The sequence below is a fragment of the Pseudochaenichthys georgianus genome, chromosome 13, assembly GCF_902827115.2.
Source record: "Pseudochaenichthys georgianus chromosome 13, fPseGeo1.2, whole genome shotgun sequence".
Classification (NCBI taxonomy): domain Eukaryota; kingdom Metazoa; phylum Chordata; class Actinopteri; order Perciformes; family Channichthyidae; genus Pseudochaenichthys; species Pseudochaenichthys georgianus.
Genome location: NC_047515.1, coordinates 12,457,877 through 12,480,082, shown reverse-complemented (window position 1 = coordinate 12,480,082; position 22,206 = coordinate 12,457,877). Strand labels below are relative to the sequence as shown.

Here is a 22,206-nt window from a genome sequence, read left to right as displayed (position 1 = left end):
TTACTTAGAAATCATAAGTTATTGATTACTCAAATCAAAAGGCACATTTATTAAGATGTAAGAATGGGGCCTGGAAATAGTGACCGCATGTCTGTCAGTACTCTAACACCATTTCTGAACCAGAAGTAGCAAACTGTGTGCAATGGCTTCACTAGTTCTGTGTGTCTGCACCATCGAGTGAACGTGTGTGTGCGGGTCTATGCGTCGCACATCTGTGGGGATAGTGTGTGAGGGGGGGACAAAGGGGGTTAGGATCCAAATGGCGGTCTCGTGTTAGGGTTGCATGTATTTTTGGAACAATGACCGTACCATAGCCGAGAGGTCAGGGTTCACGTTCATCAGCAGGTGTGTGTCCTGTCTCTGAACCCTCTTTACTGCCGGTTCACTCACTTTAAGTCACCTTGGATCAAAGTTCTTGGCTAAACCTAAACATGTAAATTATCTGGTGAAGCTTCTGAAAGGTTCATTCTGCCATCATTCATGATCCCCTCACGCTGTCATCCTTCTGGATGCGCAGTGCATTTTGGGATTTATTTTGAGAGCATTTGTTGTAATCTATATGTCAGTGGTCCCTATTTTTACACAACCTTCGAATCAACATCTAGCCTTCAAGAAAACTTTCCAAAACTCTGACAATAAGTTAGTTCCTGATTTTGGTGAGGAGACCAATTTGAACAGTTCAAGGTATAATAGTGCCTCAGTTTTTCAGTTCTACAAAATAATGTTATCTTTGCAATTGGGTTGCGAGAGGCTCACTTCTGTAGGGTAACAAGTGTCTCTTATAATATATATTTCCTTACAACACTAGTGAGTTCATTGATTCGTTGACATATTGAGATTTCTGCTTTTAAACTAACATGGCCAGCAAAACACTGTAAGTATAAAAATATACAGCCAATCAGCAGAATAGACACAGAAATGCAAGATTCATCCCCGATAGCGTTTCTATTTTAAATGTCTTGAGTTTAATTTATCTTTAAACCTAACTATGAACTCAAACACGTACACTATGTCACTTCCTCAGCACCTTGAGTGGGATAAGAACGTTGATAAGGATTGTTGTACTCTGCCGCCACACCTCATCGATTGTTAAGAGACGGCGGGAAATTTAAATAGGATTAGGACAGGAATTATAATAGCAGCTTTTTCTATCTTCGTAATTAAAGCAACATTCAGCAAACACATCTCCCGCTGTGCGCGAACGAAGACCGACCGCCATTCTTCTTTTTTCATAATGCGCCTCTTTTCTCATCACAGGGTCGACAGTCTGCAAAACACCTGTGAGCTACGTGCTGCAGTTTTATCATTTCTGCTCCATGTGGAACAATAACACACTACAGTTTTCAGTTACAACACTTTTTAGATTTTCCTAACGTGAGCGACGGGTACAAAAATACTCTTTCAATACATTGTTCATTGCACTTAATGTTTTTGGTGGCGTCTCATTCGAAGGCCTAGACACGTCTGCGGATCGGTTAGCGTGGGGTCCTGTCTTCCTTTCTCTTTGGGACTGTACGTGTACATTAGGTAGAATAGACTCGCGCAGAGGCCTCGGTTGTAAGCACCTTGACTGATTCAACAAGTACAGTGGTTGGGATGTGATGTCCTCGATGGGTAATATTGGAAAATACACGGAAAGATGAAAAAAGATGTGTAAAGTGTGTGTTTTTAACGTTCGACACACGTTTTCTACTTTTTTTATAAAACAAAAATAACCTTGTGTTTGGTTACAAAGGACCATTATGACTTTGAAGTCTTTGTGGTTGTCATTGCAACTTCCCTTAACATTAATTGTCCCTTTGTATTTAATAACCTTTCCTCCACTGTGGTCTATACGTTAACCAACACCAGTGGTCCCAGATGTTCACACTTTCGTTTTGAAGACTGCACTTTTGCTCACCCCCCTCCCATTCTCTTTGCATTCCTTAACAAGGGCTGAGTAACATCTGAGGTAAAATTAGAGGTAACGGGTGACATCTGCTCATCTGACTGATAAACAGGCCAACATGAAACAAATAACGTCCCCAAGAAGATCTCGTGTCTGTGAATACGTGATAGTGTGTGCCATCGGGGGATTCTGTCAATATGTTTTACATTTAATAAAATATACCAATTCAAATGATAACAATCATATATATAAACATCTTTCGTTTTTTGTGTTTTTCCTTTCTAAATAAAAAAAAACAGACATTTGAAACAGTGTACACATCATCTTAGCCTATGCCACTCTCTTCCTGTGATAAAGTCTCCGACGCTGATTCGAGATCAGCCGACCCTCAGTAAATCCACTACGAAGGCTCCAGATGACTCCCACAGAGCCTGGTCTGAGTGCGGTGTGCCCCCAATAGGCAGGGGCCAGTGAGGAAGGCCTCGGGTTGAGAAAGAGAAAGAGCGGAATGCAGTGGAAGGCCGCGGGGCTTTGGGGGGTCACGTCAGAGGTCTGGGTCTCCTGAGAGAGCTGTACCACCTGCTTAACTCCACCTGCTTTACTCTACCTCCTCCGTCCCCACAGATGCTCTCTCCTCCGAACACCCAAACCTCCTTGGTCCAGGGAACCCCCCCCCCCCCCCACCCCCTAGCCTGGCCTCATCGGACCGCCTTGTGCTTTCCCCCACAGCAGCCACACCTCTCCCCACACCGCAGGCAGGCGTGCAAAGGCAGGTAGCAGCACATGCAGGGCACGAAGAGGGACAGGGCCACGAGGGCCAACCAGCGGGCACAGCACAGGGGGTGTGGGTGGCCCCCCAGCGAGTCTTCACACGAGCAGGGCTCCCAGAACTCCCCCTCAGAGTCCGACATGCAGTGGTAGAGCAGACTCTCCGCGCACCACACACAGGTCCACTGGCGCAGGCAGTGCAGGGCGGGGTCCGGGGCGTCTCTGCAGCGGCCCCGCCCGTTCTCCGAAGTGCTGAAAACAGAGCGGCAGTACACACAACGTGATGAGCATGGAGATGAACCCTGAGGACACGTGCTGTCGTCGTCGGGGGAGATCACCCCTGGGTCACCACCACCACTGGCCCCTTCTCCTCCTCTCTTACGTGTCCGCGACCGGGGCGTGCCAAGTGAGGTGTGGATGCAGCAGGGGGAGGCTTTGCAGGTCTCCTGGGGGGACCCGGCGGGTGAGGACACGCCTGACACGGCGTTGGGCATGGACATGCAGGTGGGCGACGACGAGGACAGCCTCTGGGCAGCTTTACTGTCCAGAGACACCGTCACGTCGCAGCCCGCCGTCCCCACCCCTGCCAGATCCTTCTCAAAGCGAACAACGCACAGCTCCGACTTGTCCTGGACACTCACTCCTCCACCGACAACCACACCCCCGGTCAGCCCCCCGACCATAGTCCTAGTGGCCCCCGCCCGCCGGTAGTCCTCGTAACCTCGAGAACCCCACAGGTCTTTGCAAGGGTCCACACTGTGCAGGTCTCCCTCCTCCAGCAGAGAGATGGTGGGTGAGAGGGGGGACAGAGGAGATGAGGCCGTGGGACCCGTAGGAGGAGTAGGCGGAGCAGGAGGCGGGGGCGGAGGCGATGGCGGATTCAACACAGTCGTCATTTGTGAGAGCTGTCCCGGCCTGGTGTGGATCTGTGGAGAGGGGGTGGAGTTACAGAGGGAGTCAGGAACAGGGGGCAATCATCCTGAGGGCATCTCAAACAGGAGTACAGATGATCAAGACCCTTCAGTCAGTCGAGGGGGGTTTTCATTTCACCTATCCATGTATGTCTGCAGATGTGGACTTAAGTATGGAGAAACAAGGGGGGAATCAACCAGTCCACCTTCTGTGCTTTTTAGCTCTAATATTGGATTTAAAGAGGACATATTGCGTCACTTTTTAGGTCCATACTTGCATTTCTAGTGTCTACGAGAACATGTTTACATGCGTTAATGTTTAAGAAACACATTCTTTTTCTCATACCGTCTGTCTGAGTGTACCTATATGCATCCTGTGCCTGAAACGCTCTGTTTAGGCGCCCGTCTCTTTAAGATGCACTTTCGAAAAAGTCTGCTCTGATTGGCTTATGAGAAAGATTCAGATAGGCCGGTTTTTTCTAATGAGCCTATAGGTGTGACATAAGAAAGGGAGCCAAATCTATATGGCTTGTTTTTCGTGATATGTCCCTTTCAAATGACCTCTAATTTGGATCTAAGTAAGAGCATTCTTTAAGCTCTTTTGCCCCCAAGTGTGACCAGAACACATACAGAGACACATGTGATGGACTTTGAGCAGACGATGTTACCTGAGCAGGCGTCTGAGTGGTGACTGCATGGCTGGATCCAAAACTAAACTCTTCCGACAGAACGAAGCAGGTAGACGACGACTCGCTCGTCACTATGGTGAGGGGTTTGGGAAGCATCTCCTTTCTGCTGTTGGACGACGAATCACTTCCTGTATGAGACTGGCAGAGGCTACATGTCAGACACACCAATAACGGCATAAGGTGCCCAATGGTAACGACAATAACTTAGAGCTCAACTGATCAAATGCTCAGATACTCACAGCTTGTCCATCATCCTCGGTGTCGGCCTCTTCTGGTGTGGAGGACGAGGGCGAGTCAGAGCCTTGATGACATGGATAGAGAGGATTTAGTCCTGTTAGATACTTTCTAAAGCCTCTTCGAGCACAGCTGATGAGAGCTTTAACATATGACTCATGTACCTCTGTCCAGCTTGTCTATGACAGTCTGGAGCCCTTTCTCGAAGGAGATGGCGTCGGCAGGACTCTGGAACGTAAGGCCAAACTTTCGATCTTCTACTCGCCAGTGATGGAAGATGGGGTTCACCTTGTTGTACACTAACCCCCTTTGCACTGCACACTCCAACACCGGCTAAAGACACAAACGGCAAACCCAGGAAGTTAGTTCCCTCACCAGGATGCATGGTTTCCTGCTCCTACATAACATGATGTACAGTCTTCGGGTGGTTACAGTCTTTACACACACGCACACACTCACTGCTCGATCTCGCAGCCGCTCTCCACGTATGATGTATTCTCTCCGCCCCCTGCCGTCTTGACTCCGCCCTTTACATATGACCACATGACTGAGGCCGCCACCTCCAAGGGGCACCCAACCGCCACTGGAGTCATCACGTGTCATCACCACTGCACGAACACGCACACTGTCAGGGAAGCCAAGAGAGTGAGCAGAGGCCTAGGCTGATTAAACAACGCAAGATTCGAGATTTAGATTCAAGATTGAAGATTGTCATATGTACAGTAGCTACAGCGTAGGTGTGGCAATGGACACCTTAAGTCCCAGGCTCCTTCAACAATGCAACATAAATGTATATATAAGATATAAACAATACAAAATTGTGCAGGAAGAATATAACAGAAATAAAAAAAAGAGAATGTTGCCAGTGACCAATGTGCAGGTAAATGCACGCCATCTTAATTCATGAATGATATACACATGTCAATGATCAATGTTCTACACAGACTCACACCAACACCTGCAAACATGCAAGCAAAGATGAGCACATTCATTCAATTGAATAAAAAAATAAAAATAGGGCAATATGATGCTAAGGCAACTGTTTCCAACTCCGGTGAACTGAGATTTCATGATGAAGACAGAATTGCCAGCTGGTGTTCAAATCACACAGTTGTATCACCAGGGTAGTGTTTTTTATCAATCCATGATCACGGGATTGAGGTAAATCGGATTTAATTAGCATGTGGTGAAGGTAAACCAAAGTAAAACATTACGAACTATGTGTGGTTTTGCCTTAATTTAAACATATCTGGAGGATACTGAGAAATAAAACTGGGCCTGCTGACTAGCTGGCTACATGCACTGAGAATAGAGGAAGTGTGGAGAGAGAGAAAGCCAGCGTTGAGGAGGAGAGACATGGCCAAATGGGAGGAGGGAGGAGGAAGAATGAGTGTTTCCCAGATAGATGTATCAATGAACGCACCCATTCGCCATCAGAGGCCCCGGCATTCTTGCAAACATAAGCTCAGCCCTCGCCAGTCGGCTGAATAATTCAGCGCCGCAGCTCGAAATGTGAATGTAATGCTTTCTCAGCCGCTGTTTCTTTTGGTCATTCTCAAATCACACCAAAGTACAAGTGTTGAAATGGGTTTCACACACGCTCCTTTCCTCCATTCCGCCCTGCTGCCCGCACTCATTAACACACCCCGATATAAGGTTTTATTTATTTTTATGAATGGGATAGAGCCAGTCTGGCTTCACGGTGCCTCGGATATTTCGCCCGGAAGATGCACAAGGCCTAAAATACAATGCGATCGCGTGTGAAAAAAGGGAAGGCAAAAGGAACGAGTGGGTGAGAGGATGGAGAGGAAACGAGAAATGGGGGGAGGGGGGCGATTCGAAAAAAGGGAAGGAGGAGAGGAGGGGTGAGGAAGAGTGAGAGCGAGCGAGGGAGAGAAAAAAAAATCACATTTCATTCATAAAGTTTGGCTTTAAAAAATCATAATGAAACCCCGAGACACGTTGATAAAAATCACAACGCCTCCATCCCTCCCTCGTTTCAATGTAGCCATGTCTTGAATGACGCGATGCTGGCCCCAAACTCGCCATATTTCGCCTCCCCCCCATACATATTACACATTTCGTGACTGTTTTTACCAACCGCGAAACCACGCATTTAATTCAGAATTGTTGCACAGCTATTTGTTTAATATGCTTTACATTATTATTCCAGTGTCATGTTGTAGGTTGTGTGCCAGCCGTTTTAAAAGCACAGGTCCACATGTAGGTGGCTTCACATGTATCACACATTGGCACATCGGAAACGGGGTGTATGCTGTTGATTCAAGACTACGTAATGGTGTTTTTATTCTAGCCTGCTAAATTGTAGAGCACCGATTGTGATAAGAGTGCATGATGCTGGCTTGGTGTAACATTGATGGCGGTGGCATTTTCTCTCTATCATCTATATTTCTGGCGGATGGCTGTATATATATATATAATATATATATATATATATATATATATATATATATATGTGTGTGTGTGTGTGTGTGTGTGTGTGTGTGTGTGTGTGTGTGTGTGTGTGTGTGTGTGTGTGTGTGTGTGCAATGTTAAAAATGAAAATGTAAGGACTTACTCGCCCTCCATGGCTCGGTGTTGCCCGCCGCTTGCAGCAGCCCACCCCAGGGTCTCTCCTCTCTCTCTCTCTTTTTATCCTCCTTTCAGGAAACACTCTCAGGCTCGCTCACATCCTCTCTCTATCTGCTCTCATTTTCCTAATCTTCCTCTCTCTTCCTCCCCTCTCTCTTCCTCTCGCACTCTCTCTCTCCACCTTGATGTCGTTTCGGTGTATTAGGATAGGCTTGAGGTTGCAGCAGCCATTTTCCGCTGGCAGCATCCTCCCTCTCTCTCTCTCCCTCCCTCCCTCCTCTCTCTCTCGCTCCAAATCTCTCTCTCGCTCCAAATCTCTCTCCAAATCTCTCTCTCTCTCTCTCTCTCTCTCTCTCTCTCTCTCTCTCTCTCTCTCTCTCTCTCTCTCTCTCTACCTGCCCTGTGCCAACACATCCGCACTAATCATTGACAGCATCCTGGCTTTAGGTGGCCCATAGGGTTTGACCAGTAGTGTAAAGTAAGTAACCAAGTCAATTTACTCAAGTACACTGTACTTAAGTAACATTTTGAGAGACTTGTACTTTACTTGAGTATTTCAATGGGTTGTACTTCTATCACACTACAAATCAGATGTAGGCCTATACTTGTAATCCACTTTACACTGAAACAATTAAACAGTGACTTTAATTAAATGTATTCTGTCTACAGGTTCCTTATTATTATTATTATTATTATTATTATTATTATTATTATTATTATTATTATTATTATTATTATCATTATTATTATTATTATTATTATTATTATTATTATTATTATTATTATTATTATTATTATTATATTAGGTTAGTTGAAAACAATAGTATTAAGTTGAAGCTATTGTTTTTTATTTAAAGTTAATATTATTGCTTTCAACTAACCTCATACAAGTGTGTGTAATCTGTTGACAGAATATATTTATTTTAGTTCAGGTTTAAATTGTGTTGGAGTGTATTTATTTGGTACCTTTAGTTACTTTGAAAATGTGGATGAATTATATGAAATATAACCAACCTTTAAATAAGACTTACACCTGGAGTAAATCCACAAACCCATACAAAGTTATTAAAACTAGCTGCACCGTTACCAGCTGTAATAAACACAGTATTGCATCAATAATTATAATCAAAACATCTTATATAAATAATTCTGGAATGGCCTAATCGGGTACTTTTACTTTGGGTACTTTAAGTATATTTTGATGCTAATACTTTTGTGCCTTTACGTAAGTAATCGCCACTCACTCTGGTATTACTTTGACTTAAGTACACATTCTGAGTACTTCTTCCACCTCTGGGTCTACAATGTGACTTGAAATGATTGAAATTGAGCACTGAGATGCTGGTATATGCAGTGCAGTGGGTGGTAAATGAAAAGCTGGGTAAACCATGAATGACCCCCGCCTGATCCCTTAATTATCATGGGCAAAAGCACTCCATATATCGCAAAGTTAACATATTTAAAAAATGATTTGCCCTTCATAGCATTTTTGCCAGCATTCCTCTTTTTCAAGCCACATATACTGGATAATTGTGTTGTTGCTATGCTTAGAAGATTCTTAAAAAGTAGCCTAAATAAGTATATTAAGGTCAGAGGTGGAAGAATTACTGATATCTTATACTCAAGTAAAAGTCCTGCATTACAATTCTTACTAAAGTGAAAGTACAAAAGTATTAGCATCTAAATATACTTTATGTAGGCTACCGAAAGTATTCATTATGCAGAATGGCCCATTTTCTGATATTATATATATGTTACTATTATAATTATTGCTGTTAATCACAGCTGGTAAAGGTGCAGCTAATTTTACAATTGTAATGCTGTATGATAGCTTGTGGATGTTACTCCATGTGTAACTACAATATTATTTAAGTGTTGATTATTTCATATCATTAATCCAAATCTGCAAAGTAATTAAAGTATTATATAAATGTACTGGAGTTAAAATGCACTATTTAACTTTTGAATTGTATCGATGTAGAAGTACAAAGTAGCAAACAATTAAAATACTCAAGTAAAGTACTCAAGTAGTATCTCAAAATTGTAGTTAAGTAAAGTATTTAGTTTACACCACTATTAGGATCGTTGCGTTGGCAGCTTTTAGACGTTAGCACCATGGACAGCAACACCCTGCTTATAAGAAACGACATCTGACGTTTCATTTATATAATTAAGGCTTGTACACAATAAAACAGTTGACTAACTTATCATATGTTACTTTGTGGTCACTTAATTAAAAAAAATACCGACCCTGATCTTTCATATTTGAGACATTACACATATCTGTAGCAGAATACAGTGTACACGTAGACATAGTTACACAGGCTACAACACAGAATGATATTTTATGTTTCACAATGGGTTAAAATAAAAGTCGTACAAAGTAAATGCTCAAACTTCAGCTTTACTTAGTTATTCATTGTGCTAAAGACTTGCAGCCTGTGGCACATTCATATGGTTCGTTGGTCTAGGGGTATGATTCTCGCTTAGGGTGCGAGAGGTCCCGGGTTCAAATCCCGGACGAGCCCAGATTTTGAAACAAGGGCCAACGTAACATTCCAAGAAGTGTATTGCACCGACACTTTGCACAGAGTGCTCCTGTCAATTATCAAATGAGATAGTTGCCACGTACCGGAAAACTCCCGCTGCTCCCAGGCTTGGACCCTGGGCGAAACAAATCACAGAAAAGATCCCTTTATTCAACCCGTTGTGAAAGTAAGGTAATTACGTTGTTAAACTTATAAATATCATAAGGCCACCAAGGACAGCGTTTGGCAAATTCACTGACAAAAAGCCTACTTTTAGATTGTTGACAGAAAGTATATCAACATTATGATATTTTGTTACATGGTAGCACATACTAATATTCCAACATGCATACGAAAAGTATCGTCAATTAATAATAATATACACTACTTTATATATTAAAGCTATTTTACAAAATGATCTTCGAGGGTGCGACCCATTAGAATTGTTGAAACTAACGAATTATCAATGAAAACAACTAATGACCACATTGACCAAACATTTGTTATTGTAGCCCTTATATCAGAATACACACGTTTAGCCTCTCACCTACAATTTCCCATCAACGCAGCACACAGTAGAATAACCATGGCAGTTCGATTTAATGTATAGGTACATTTACAAAAGTAGTGGATTATCACCTGACTTTATGACTTTGAAGCAATCTGGTAACATTTAATTTGGCATTATGCAAATCATTAACTAAATAAATAATTTGGGTCTTAAAAATTGATTTTAGTCCCTCATGGGGTAGTGTGGAGCACATTTTAGCTAACAATGTAGGCATAAAATCAACTGGCAAGCATCAGACTTGTGAGGCGTTTGGGGACTGTGGGAAAGTTGCCTACTTTGCTATACAGTTCATTGATGGAACCAATTAAACTACATAACTTATCGACCGTTTGTACTGGTCGTTTCTTTAGAACTGACGACCGAACATTTGAACTTTTCAAATGAAAATATGTTTGTGAATGTGTCCTTCCCTCTGATAACCATCCCTGCAGACCGGCAGCCCAGCCGCAGGTTAGTTTTCTTTATCCGCCTTTTCTCACGGAAGTGATTACGCTACTTTAACTATTGAATGGCTGTTTCGTGTATCTGAAATATTTACACTTACAACGTCTAACAAAATCAAAGTGGTTTTCTAAGCGAGCAACTGAACACAACTTATGTTAGTGCTGGCATTTAGTCATTAAAATTAATTGAAAACCTTTGTTAGATAAGCTACACACTTATTGATACACGCTAACTGTTGATAGGCAGCACTTTTTTGTGATGTAGGATACATTTAAAACCTTTTTTGCCTTATATAACCATCATGAGCTTAGTCATTAAGAGTGTTCAAATAAGTACTCAGATTCTTTATTTTGAGTAAAAGTACAAATACTATCATATTAAAACACTCCACTACAAGTAAAATATGTAAATGTTACTTAAATTAAAGTACAAAAGTATTAGCAACTAAATATACTTACTTACGTACTCATTCTGCACAACCGTTTCAGACAAATATAAAGTACAGCAGTAATATAAGCTAAATGTACTTCAAGTATCAAAAGTAAAAGTACTTCTGCAGAATGGATATTTTCACAGGATTATAGTATTATTGTTATTATGTTATCCTCTTTTCATACATGTAAGAGTATTTAAGAACTAGAAGGAGATTAGAAGTACAGTACTGCATTGTACCATATAAGCATATCATGTGTTTTTATATGTAAAACACTAGTCACTGTAGTAAGTAAAAAGTACAATGTTCCCCTTTAAAATGTAGTGGAGTAGAAGTATGAAGTAATAAATGGAAATACTCAAGTAAAGTACAAATATGTCCAAAAAGTACTCAAGTACTTGAGTAAATGTACTTTACTACTTTACTTTCCACAACAGGATTTATGGTAAATACATTTTTATTACATTTAAAGTAAATCCAAAATCAAGACAGTATTGTTTTTCTATTAAAAAAAAACAACAGAAACATATGGAATTATTTTTGTATTAAACAGCTGGACACTGTAGTTTAAAACTAGTACTACTTTAACCAAAATAAGCAGCAGTGGCTGTAGTATGTTGCAATACATGACATGTGGCTGATATGTATACAAAAATACTAAATGGAGATCTGTGGCAGACAAATATCAAGCTTTTGACCGACCGCACTTGGTAGTAGGATCAGTTCAAATGTGTTTTCTAGTTTTCGTAAACTTTGCGGACAATAAAAGTGAATATCTCCAGACGTGACTTTTGAGTATTCTGATAAAATCACTTCTTCTTTTTTGCAGCAAGGTCAAATCAAACCTTTATTTTGTTTGAATATATTTGTTCTATATTTTTTTCATATATAAATGAACAGTATGGGTATTTTTAAGTCAAAAGAGATGAGACAAAGTGAAAAACATCCATACAATAAGGACATACAAAAGGAGACCTCAAAAGAAGAAGCTGCCAAAGAGGAGAATGATTTATCTGGAGACCTCAGCAGCTCTGCCAACAGCAGTCAAGTCCCTTCTCAACTTCATCAGATGGATCCCAGCCGTGGAGCTGAAGCAATGCTCTCATGGATGCAACAATTTCCTGCTTATGCTCTTCCACACGGAGAACAAAGCACCCACAAGGCTAAGAACATTTCACAGGATGCTGACCCAGTCAAATATATCCCATTTATTTCCAAAGCTGACCCAGTGACTCAACAACACACATCGCTTGCAGAACCTAAGGATAGTAAGACCAATGCTCTGAATTGGATAGAGGCTTTGAATAAAGGCCTAGCACTGCGACTTGGTCTCCTCGGTACATTATGCCCGCAGCAGTCACGACCTTCAGAATCACAAGTGAAACAGACAAAACCTGTGCAGCACCGGGGAAACAGACCGGTGGTGTTTGGAGAAACTCACCATAATGAATGTACAGCGGTTCCACTACACACAGCACCGGCCTCATCCCAAGTGACTATGGAATGGAGGTGAGTTGACTTCATGCTATGCATTAATACATGGTATATTATAAACATTACACACTAATGTTGTATACAAAACAATAACATGATGACATTGGCTAAGTGAACCTGACATATTCAGTGTAGTCCAGGCTCCACGTCTTTAGAACTATTTGCACTGCTATTAGTAACTTATGAACTTGTATCTCCCCTTACCAGCTTTGGGAGTACAGAGCCAACAGATATACCGCTTCAAGTTCCGGACGCTAAAAAGCCAGAACCTATGCAGCGTGTATACAAGAGGGTGGTCAGACGTTTACTTACAGCTGACCTACAAAGCAAAAAAGTAGTGGCACAAACCGAAACAGAGATCAGCCAATCAGCAGCTCAGAAGTCCAGTTTATTTGGCTCTCGTGTGAACACAGGAAGCTCCGAGTTACAATGCCCTGCAACAGGACAAAAGCAAGCAGAAGCTCAGGTCCACACAAAGGAAAAAGAAGCAAACTCCAAAAGTGTTACCGAAGAAGAAGAAGAGGACCTCAAGTATCGCTTAGGTGTGAATTCAGAAAGGAGTCGTGCCGCTGCTGTCAAAATGCGGCTAAGAAGGAAGCTAGTTAAGAAAAAAGAGCTAGATGGTGTTGGATGCAACCAGAAAGCAGCTGGGCCGGCTGTCAATCCGCTGCAGGAGAGTTCACAGCAGCAGGCCGTGGAAGGAAACACAACCAAGACACACAATAAAAAACCAAACCCCAACAGAAACACTTCAATACAAAATAAAAAAACGAACGCACAAGCGTTGAAGGTCCCAGGAGTTGAAGGGACAGCTGCCACTCATAACCCCACAAGTGCAGCTCCAGAGACAAGCACCGGACTCCAGCAGGAACCTCAAGATCCTGCTGTTAAGCCAAAGACAAGAAGCAAAGCAGTAAAAAACATTAAACGCAATCACACAGGAAAGGTCCGTGAGAAAGAAAAGCACGGGGATACAAAAGGAGATGTGAATGGGGAGAATGAACGGGTTCAAACCGAAGAACAGAAAGCAGCTCGTACTGGAGGTCGATGGCCCCCGTTTACAGTGAATCAGTCCTGCTCCCACAAGGCGCGCCGTCATCATAACAAGGGGATCGGTTTGCCATCAAATGTCCAGAAGTGGTGAGCTACAATTTAAGCTAGTTTGTCAGCGTCAATTTGAAATCTCATTAACTTCCTTTTTGATGTTAATCACAATTTCAAGAACAGAAAATAACCTCAAACTATACTTCCACAGGTCTTATGAATGCCCAAAGCGCCTGTGTGAGCCTCCTTGGATCACCACGGTGAGACTCGCAGCGTGCATACCACTGAGACAAAGAGCACTGAGTAGGATGAAGATTCCTGACATTTAAAATATGTCACCTTAACCAGCATTTTAATAAGAAAGACTTGCAGTGTAAAAAATATAAATAAAACACGCAGTATTTCAGAAAGTTTATTTTCGGAATCGTTTATTGCAGAGAAAGATTTGCATTGTAATATCAACTGGATTACAAACCATGTAGGGAGGAACGGGCTTTACTATTTAGAAAACACTCAAACTGCAATGGCGATTCTGTTAGTTGCCAGGATACAAGGCAAGGGCAACACATATCCGTGAGCGCTACTAAGGAAAAACTTTGTATACCAAAAAAAAGTTGGCTTAAATTTATGGGAACATTTGTTCTGTAATAGAGTCCCAGAGGTGACCAGTTTGGAATAACCCAATAAAAGCTCTGTTTTAATGTAACGGAAGATGTGTAGCAATACACCTGTGATCCTTTCTGTTTCCCCATATTTAAAATAGAACCTCAAGACAGGATGAGCTGCTGATAACTCAAATACAACAAAAATATTTTTTTAAGGAGTATGGGCAACAAATCAACCCCCCCATGAAGTCTTATCCCTCAGGGAAACTGCGTTTGAGCATTTGACTGGGTGTACTGGATCAGCGGCTCGTGTTTCTGAGTGTGTTTGTACATGTCTGAGTGTGTTCCTGGGGGCGGATTACACAATCATTTCCAGCTGTCGTGCGTATTCGATGACCTGTTGTGCCAGCTCTGTGGAGGGGATGGTCACCTCCTCTGTCCGCTGCTGCTGGCCGCTGAACGAGTAGTAGCCGTCTGCGCTCAAACTCCATCCCCTCTGAAAAGACAAGGAACAATCAGTTTGGGCTGTTTGGTCCTTTCATTCGTTGGAAGCAAGACTCCAGGAGGGAATTTCAATTTGAGGAATTAAATGACCAAGAAATCTACTTTTTACATGATGTGTGTCTTGGTGTGTTTAAGGTGCCAGCCCACGACTAGCCTCTTTATTAAGTCATCTTGTCCTTTTTGTATACAACCTTAAATCCGACATATGGTTTAAGTTAATTCCCAAATGAAATGTTACACACCTTCTTGGCATAGTCTGTCATCTTTTTCGGGGAGCTGAAGAAAAGCACACGCGTGGCTTCGTTGAACTGGATCTGCTCGTATGCTTTCTCTATGCAACCTGCGATCTCATCACTGGAATAAATAAATAGATCAGCGTTTTAGTTGAACACACATTTAAAAGACATTGTCATGCATTTCAATTGTCACACAATTGAAATATGTTTTGTGTTGAGTAACCTAGTAAGATAGCATACATGATAGCTCTTTGATGTTGGTGTGTTCACCTACAGCTTAACATATCACAAATGTAGATGTTTTTGCTGACCCTCACTATGCTAAACCTTTTTAATGATAACGTATGCCACTTTTTTCACAGCCATGGTAACATTTCTAAACCAATACATCATTTGGACCTGAACCGAAATATACAACTTCATTTTACAGCAAAACCAACAGATATGGTCCTAAATCAAGTGTTTCGGACTACATCATTGAAAAGGTGTAGAAAGTATGACAGGCTGGATTACCATATTGATGCTTACCGAATTGTGTCGAGCAAAATGTCTATAAAAAAGGTGTAGCTCTCTGCAGGGATATTGCCTTTGGCTAGAAAGACCTTGTTGTAGCTTCCTTCCATCAAGTACTGAGAAGGTCAGAGGAGGATAACAGAAGGGTTAACATGCAGGTTATTATTGAGACAAGCTTCATATTATATGTGATTAGTTTGAGTTCATAATGTGTGAGTGCAACAATCACAGTTATCAAATCAATGTGCCTCAAAATTAAACTGTAAGAAATCTATGTCTACGATAAGTTTTGGCCAATCATTTTTGAAAAGCACGAAGTAAGCATGTCTGCAGGTAGCAGTCAAACCTAGCCAGCCAAAAATAAACATGGCGTAATTTTGGTCTAATGTAATATGACAATGTTGTATTTCCTACTATAACAGACTGACAGTGTTGAGTAGACAATAATAATAATAATAATAATACATTACATTTATAAAGCGCTTTTCCTGGTGCTCAAAGCGCTTATGCAACAATGACTACAGGAGTGAATAAACTTAATTTGAGGGTACAACTGAACCAAAACACAGCTGTTATCCTGTCAATTAACCTACATGTGTGTTCCTTCCTAATTGAATGGACAACCCACAAACAATAATGTAAAAAATATTGATTTGAGGGTACAATATTACTGATTGTAGCAGAAATGATAAAATGTCAGCCTGAACACAGAGTCAGGGCAGATCAACAAAGCGATGTCCTAGGAGTAAATTGCAGCACCTGCTCGAGGGACACCGGGTGTCTGATGTATACGTTGGTCTGAATGTCGCGAGCGCTCAGTCTCTCAAGTTCTGTGTGAAACTCAGACACGCGGTTCTGTGAGAGCAGGAAGAGCAGGTTCAGTCCCAGTAACTGGTGCATGTAGGCAGCCTCGGGCAGTTCCTCCCTTCATGAAAAAAGTTGAAGAAGAGAACATTTAGAGAAAAAACACCATTTGTACAATGTAGCAACATACCAATTAAAAAAAGGAAAAGTGACATTACTTGTAATCAAAGTAGTAACATTTGAGCTGGGCCATGTATCTCTCGAAGGAAGGGATATCCTTCTTGAGGATGCTCCACAAGGCTCCGATTTCAAGGACATCACCTGAAAGACACACACAAATATTCCTCTATTATTAGGTAGATCTCCTCATGAACTGGTTTAGTACTATGACAAAAAGTCATTCTTGAGTAATATCAAATGTTGTCTGTCCGCTTGTTTGCCATCAATACTCACGAGCTAAAATAAGCTGCTGCTTGGTGAGCGCAGACCCAGTGGTAGGTAAGAAGTTCAGCTCCAGTAATGAAACCTGTAAAAAAAGAAGTTTGGTGTCATTTTGTACTCAAGGTCAAACATATCATGGACTCGGTCTTAATCAAATTGTTTATAATAGTTTCGGATCATGTCATTAACCTTTCATTATTGGCAACTAAATATAATTATTAAGATATAATATTAGAAAATAGGCTACCCAGCAGTATGTATAAATTGTTAGAATTAGCCCCAACATAAGGGCATCACTAATTATAATCGAGGAAAATAATCCATATGATTCTGAAATAAACCATTCTTTATAATGAGTCATTTTACTTTTGACACACAAGGTATATTTGGACGCTTATAGTTGTGTACTTCTACGTAAGTGTTTAAAGCAGGACCTTTACTTTTAATACACTTGAAATAAATAGCTTTTAACCAAAATATCAATAATTTCTATATGTGTTTTCCCGACAGCTAACTTACACATCTAAATTAATACAATTTCAACCGAGGAGTTGCAACTTTACTTTTAACAAGAAAAAGCAACCGATAAAATAAACAATGCGTAATGTCGTCCTAAATGTATTTTTGTTCAAATGTTTATTTTGGATGGAACTACTTTGACAATGAATCAGCCAACACTAGGTTTGCGTTAGCAACACACAACGTTTCCTGACTCTGGAAACCGAATAATATTGTATTGCCTTATAAGCCAAACACTAACATATAGTTACGAAATAGAAACGCAGTGTGTTTACCACACAGACAATATAACTATGTGTGTTTAAAGCTAACATAATAGAAAACTCAAAAACAACGTCAGCCTAGCTAGCCCAGGTTAGCAAACTTAGCTATATATGCTAACAACGCCGACGCTTCAAAATAAGCTGTGTTCCTCATTTGACTCATAGATACAGGCTTAAAAACAGACAAACATATGTGCGACTTTACCTTGAGTTTGGTCAGAAGATCTCCACATTTACTCAGGCTGGGGTTCTTCTTATTCCACTCTGCTTTTAGATGATCATATAGCCCTGCAGTCTCTTTCAGCGCCATGGTGATTCTGCAAAATGTACGACACCGGCCGCCGTAATACGTTAAATGACTGTCGTGAATCACTCTTGTTGCCATGGACTTTTTTTCCGTTACAGACGGCAGATCAAGATGGCGGCTTTCGGCACTGAGCGGTGGTTGAGTGAGCTACCAAACCATGCTATTTTCCAAAAAATAAGGGGGAAGTTGGATTCAGATCCTTTCTCAAATGAAAGAGGGATAGCTAAAAACCTGACATTTTGTTTGGGTGGGGACTTGTTCGTGTGGGACGACATAGACCGCGTGTTTTACACCACCAACTTGCGACAGCTGAACACGGATGAGGGACGCGGCAGCGGGAACCACCAGACCCTGCTGTGCATCAACCCTCCTCTCTTTGACCTGTGCCAGGTGCTAGTCAGTCCTACCCAGCACCACGTGGCGCTCATTGGGCAGCGAGGGGTCTCGGTGCTGGAGCTCCCTCAGCGGTGGGGCAAGAGGTCCGAGTTTGAGGGGGGGCGGAGCGAAGTTAACTGCAAAACCATCCCGGTGGCGGAGCGCTTCTTCACCAGCTCCGCGTCGGTGAGTCTGCGGCAGGCGGCGTGGTACCCTAGCGAGGCCGACGAGCCCCACCTGGTGCTGCTCACATCCGACAACGCCATCCGGTTTTACGGCTTGAAGTCGCCCCAGACTCCAACCAAAGTCCTGTCAGTGTCGCAGTCTGAAGATGACAGCGCCAGCCACCGTCCCGTCCGCTCATACGCAGCATCTCTCGGCGAGATAGCGGTGGCGTTTGACTTCGGGCCGATTTCATCTCCCCTTCGGCATTCACATGGCTCAAAAGACCAGCTGGTCTACCCTCTCTACATCCTCTATGAAAATGGGGAGACATATGTGAGCTACACGAGCCAGGTAAACGGTTTGAGTCTAACTAAACCTGCTGGACCCCTCCCCATGTACCCCGCAGCAGAGGATAACTATGGCTATGATGCGTGTGCCATCCTCTGCCTGCCATGTGTTCCCAGCATCCTGGTCATTGCCACAGAAACGGGCACGCTGTACCACTGTGTGGTGCTGGAGTCTGAAGAAGAGGAGGAGGCGGGGGCGGTGGAGAAGTGGATCCGAGGCCCGGGTGCTGTCCCGGCTCTCTACGTTTTTGAGTGTGTTGAGTTGGAGCTCACCCTCAAAGTAGCCACAGCAGAAGATGAGGAGCCCCAGGAGTTGGATTTCACCTGTCCTATCAGACTGCACAGAGACCCCCTATGCCAGCACAGGTACCACTGCACCCATGAAGCAGGAGTGCACAGTGTGGGGCTAATCTGGGTCAACAAGCTGCAGAACTTCCTTCGTTCGGGCGAGGAGGATAAGGATAGTCTGCAGGAGCTGGCTGCTGAGAAGCGCTGTATTGTGGAGCACATTCTTTGTACCAGACCCCTCCAGACCAGTCAGTCGTCTCCAGTTCTCGGCTTTTTGATTGTGTCCGACCTCTCCTTGGGCGCCACCATGATCTGCATCACCAGCACCTACGAGTGCATCCTGTTGCCCCTGTTGAGCTCCATTCGCCCCCCCTCCCCCCCCCTGCTCTGTTCACACCCAGGCCCAGGCTCTGGTAGCTCCCCTCTGCGCGGGCTGGCCAACGACTCCTTCGAGCAGCACATCCGCAACATCCTGGCTCGTAGCTCCACCAATCCTCTCGTTCTCAAGGCCGGGGACAAGGAGACATCACCGCCGCCTCCAGAGTGCCTGCAGCTTCTCAGCAGGGCCACGCAGGTCTTCCGCGAGGAGTACATTCTCAAGCAGGACATGGCCCGGGAAGAGCTGCAGAGGAGGGTGAAACTCCTGACAAGCCAGAAGAACAAGCAGCTGGATGAGATGACTCTGTGCAGGGAGGAGAGGAAGAGTCTGAGGGAGGCGGCGGAGAGGTTGGCGGACAAGTACGAGGACGCCAAGTATCGACAGGAGACCATCATGAACAGGGTTAAGAAAGTGCTGGGCAGCCTGCAAAGCCAGCTGCCCATACTGTCAAACAGCGAGAAGGAAATGAAGAAGGAGCTAAGGACCATCGGCGATCAACTGAAGCACCTGGACAACTGCATCAAACAGGTGAACATGAAGATGGAGTACCAGAAGAGACAGGTGGACAAAGACGTGCCGGCGGACAGGACGACAGTCTCGCTCAACGCCCAGCAGAAGAAGGTGGTTCAGGACGTCCTCAGAGAACAGGGACAGCAAATTGGTGACATGATGAAACAAATGAAAGACATCAAAAGCCATTTTAGTTTCTAAGCACTACAGAAAAATATGTATTGCTAACGAATGGGGAAAATAAGTCAAATGCTTGTTCATCTACTAAAAATGTAATTGGCTTTTTTGTGACATTAGAAGCTGCTTTTGTCATGATTGAATGTGCCATGTGTGGAATGGGTATTTGAATTGAAATATATTTTATATACGCTCATATAACTTTACCTTTGATACTACATGTTGTTTGTCTCTTATTAGGGATGTGATAAGTTTGCCTTAATGTCTTAAATAAGATAGTCATATTTCTAACGTCAATGTTTCATAACGTTAAGGTTCAAGTCAGTTGTTTAGAGCAGAAAATGTCATTCAGACAAGAAAATGGGAAATATTTTTTGAACTATTGAGCATATTTTGATTCCTTTTTGGATTAATAATAAAAAATAAAAGTTGTCTGTACCATCTTTAGTCATTTGTAACACATTATATCAGTTAAATGAAATTGTACAAGTTAAAGACATGATTCTAAAAAGATGGTTAAAATATAGGTTCACATTCTACAATTCTCACTATGTAAATTGGAAGTAATTTGTTGCTGTAATGAATCCTCAGACATAAATCCCTTTTTAAATGCAACTCTTTGTCCAGTTGTGGGTATTATAAATGAGTTCCTAAATTTCAGTTCAAACCAAATCTTTAAGTTGAAAGAAACAAAACTCAACAATAAAATAAATGGCACAATTTGGTCAACAATCCACAGCATTGATCTCTTTACAGGCTGCATGGACAAGAGGAACAGTTAACAGTGATTCATAAAGCAAACTTGGGGAGAAAATGTGAAAGTAAATATAATTTAGTGCCAATCTGGGGGTAGTCAAGGCCTTATGGGGGTTGCGAGGCCTTCTTGATTTTACTGTTAGAAAAACTGTAAGACAACCAAAACCAATGTAAATATTATTTTAAAAGTTTTGTCCATTAAGATGTAAGATGGTGCAGACCTGAACGTTATCTATATTCCCTCTCTGATAAACATCTCTGTCTGGCATTGTGAAAGTAATCATATACCACATAAGAGAGGGAATAACACAACAGCCAGTAAGAAGCATACAAATAAGTATGTCTGACAATTTAACTAAATATAAAAAAACATTTTGTATTCATTAAAGGAAAATCATGAAATAATCTGATAAAAAATCCTCCACATGGTTTCTTTTACATGCAGATATTATTGGCACAATTTGGTTTAACTACACAGATTATCATTTTTCTCCACTATTAAGTTCTGCCTTGAATACAATATGAAACGTTGCTTCTCCTAAAAATATGTAACATCAAGTCAGTGGTCAGTCAGTTTACTCATTGATAAAAAAGGGGGCCGTGATCCAGTGCACTTCAGTCTGCCCTCTACAGTTGTTCATGGCTGTGCACAGTTCCAGTGTACGGCTGTCAGGAATCCACCAGGTGTCAGCCCTCTCCAGAGCTGGTGACCTTATTTTTTTAACAGACCGGTTTGCCAGTGAGGAATTCCCCACGTAAACACTGTGACGTATAGAGGAGACCCCGGTTTCGTTGAGCAAGCTCCATTGTTGGGGACGCCTGATGTTGGTGGGGGCTCTGAGCTGCAGCTGCAAGCCTCACCCCATTGCTGTGGCAGCTTCATTTGAGTAAACAAGTTCGATATGGTTTATGACTCAGCACAAGCACATTTTCTAACAGGCAGACATAGTTTGAACTGCTATGAGGATTTTCTGACTCTTGAAAATACACAAGAAGCAATCCCAAGTTCTTATCCAGTCAAACATCGACGTCGATAAGAACATCTCTGTTGAATTGTGTCACCTCACTTGACTTATTTCCACCCATCACCTCCCTCTGCCTCTCTCACACACCCCCAAACACACAGGAGAGGGTGTGGTGCGCCGCAGGTCTATCTGAGGAATTCTCCTAATAGGGGGATGTTGTTAAAGTCTTTCATAAAGGTACAGTGTCTAGATCCTGTGTATGAGCCTGAGGAAACTTAGCGGACCCTAGGAAAGGAGATATTAATAACTCTGGCCAACCCACCACATTCTTCACATGTGAGTCACTGTGAGCCAGAGAGCAGCGAGGCAAGGGCTGCCTCTGGTTCTCATTTGTGTTTCTTTCCATGGAGGAGTAGAACAGGGAGGCAGGGAGTCCTCCCCTTCTTCTTCTTTGAA

The 22,206-nt window shown here is 42.5% G+C and overlaps 4 protein-coding genes and 1 non-coding gene across 6 annotated transcripts; 3 read left to right on the top strand and 2 right to left on the bottom strand.

The window, feature by feature from the left end:
• Positions 1-2,586: 2,586 nt before the first annotated feature.
• Positions 2,587-7,157, bottom strand: spred3 (sprouty related EVH1 domain containing 3). Of its 2 annotated transcripts, none has more exons than XM_034096950.2 (6): positions 7,069-7,157; positions 4,950-5,115; positions 4,655-4,823; positions 4,496-4,557; positions 4,236-4,394; positions 2,587-3,582 (listed from the first exon to the last, which is right to left on the bottom strand). In XM_034096950.2, the coding sequence occupies exons 1-6, from the start codon at positions 7,077-7,079 to the stop codon at positions 2,587-2,589; spliced, it is 1,563 nt and encodes a 520-aa protein (XP_033952841.1). In that variant the 5' UTR covers positions 7,080-7,157. The 2 variants fall into 2 exon arrangements, with proteins under 2 accessions (XP_033952841.1, XP_071061340.1); XM_071205239.1 differs by having other exon boundaries at positions 4,950-5,147; positions 7,069-7,112.
• Positions 7,158-9,538: 2,381 nt separating this feature from the next.
• On the top strand, positions 9,539-9,610 carry trnap-agg (transfer RNA proline (anticodon AGG)). The gene has a single exon. It is a non-coding gene; the product is annotated as a tRNA-Pro (tRNA).
• A 965-nt stretch (positions 9,611-10,575) lies between these two features.
• Positions 10,576-13,925, top strand: LOC117457080 (uncharacterized). The gene is made up of 4 exons (XM_034096947.2): positions 10,576-10,631; positions 11,888-12,567; positions 12,760-13,692; positions 13,808-13,925. The coding sequence occupies exons 2-4, from the start codon at positions 11,951-11,953 to the stop codon at positions 13,923-13,925; spliced, it is 1,668 nt and encodes a 555-aa protein (XP_033952838.1). The 5' UTR covers positions 10,576-10,631; positions 11,888-11,950.
• Positions 13,926-14,007: 82 nt separating this feature from the next.
• Positions 14,008-17,866, bottom strand: psmd8 (proteasome 26S subunit, non-ATPase 8). Its single transcript, XM_034096951.2, has 7 exons — positions 17,687-17,866; positions 16,712-16,784; positions 16,477-16,579; positions 16,214-16,379; positions 15,470-15,570; positions 14,948-15,059; positions 14,008-14,697 (listed from the first exon to the last, which is right to left on the bottom strand). Exons 1-7 carry the CDS (start codon positions 17,864-17,866, stop codon positions 14,560-14,562), a joined length of 873 nt encoding a protein of 290 aa, XP_033952842.1. The 3' UTR covers positions 14,008-14,559.
• On the top strand, positions 17,837-20,472 carry nup88 (nucleoporin 88). Its single transcript, XM_034096945.2, has one exon. The coding sequence runs from the start codon at positions 17,837-17,839 to the stop codon at positions 20,051-20,053; it is 2,217 nt and encodes a 738-aa protein (XP_033952836.1). The 3' UTR covers positions 20,054-20,472.
• The last annotated feature ends 1,734 nt before the right edge of the window (positions 20,473-22,206 follow it).

What these genes read in the sequence shown, in the direction of transcription:
- spred3 (XM_034096950.2), bottom strand. An exon ending in CATAGACAAGCTGGACAGAG is followed by an intron (nt 4,558 to 4,654) that starts GTACATGAGTCA and finishes CATGTCATCAAG; the next exon opens with GCTCTGACTCGCCCTCGTCC. An exon ending in CCACTCAGACGCCTGCTCAG is followed by an intron (nt 3,583 to 4,235) that starts GTAACATCGTCT and finishes CCCTCTCCACAG; the next exon opens with ATCCACACCAGGCCGGGACA.
- LOC117457080 (XM_034096947.2), top strand. Translation starts at nt 11,951, where the DNA reads ATGAACAGTATGGGTATTTTTAAGTCAAAAGAGATGAGACAAAGTGAA. An exon ending in CAAGTGACTATGGAATGGAG is followed by an intron (nt 12,568 to 12,759) that starts GTGAGTTGACTT and finishes TCCCCTTACCAG; the next exon opens with CTTTGGGAGTACAGAGCCAA. An exon ending in CCATCAAATGTCCAGAAGTG is followed by an intron (nt 13,693 to 13,807) that starts GTGAGCTACAAT and finishes ATACTTCCACAG; the next exon opens with GTCTTATGAATGCCCAAAGC.
- nup88 (XM_034096945.2), top strand. Translation starts at nt 17,837, where the DNA reads ATGACTGTCGTGAATCACTCTTGTTGCCATGGACTTTTTTTCCGTTAC.
- psmd8 (XM_034096951.2), bottom strand. Translation starts at nt 17,866, where the DNA reads ATGGCAACAAGAGTGATTCACGACAGTCATTTAACGTATTACGGCGGC. An exon ending in ATCTTCTGACCAAACTCAAG is followed by an intron (nt 16,785 to 17,686) that starts GTAAAGTCGCAC and finishes CTTTTTTTACAG; the next exon opens with GTTTCATTACTGGAGCTGAA. An exon ending in GCAGCAGCTTATTTTAGCTC is followed by an intron (nt 16,580 to 16,711) that starts GTGAGTATTGAT and finishes TGTGTCTTTCAG; the next exon opens with GTGATGTCCTTGAAATCGGA.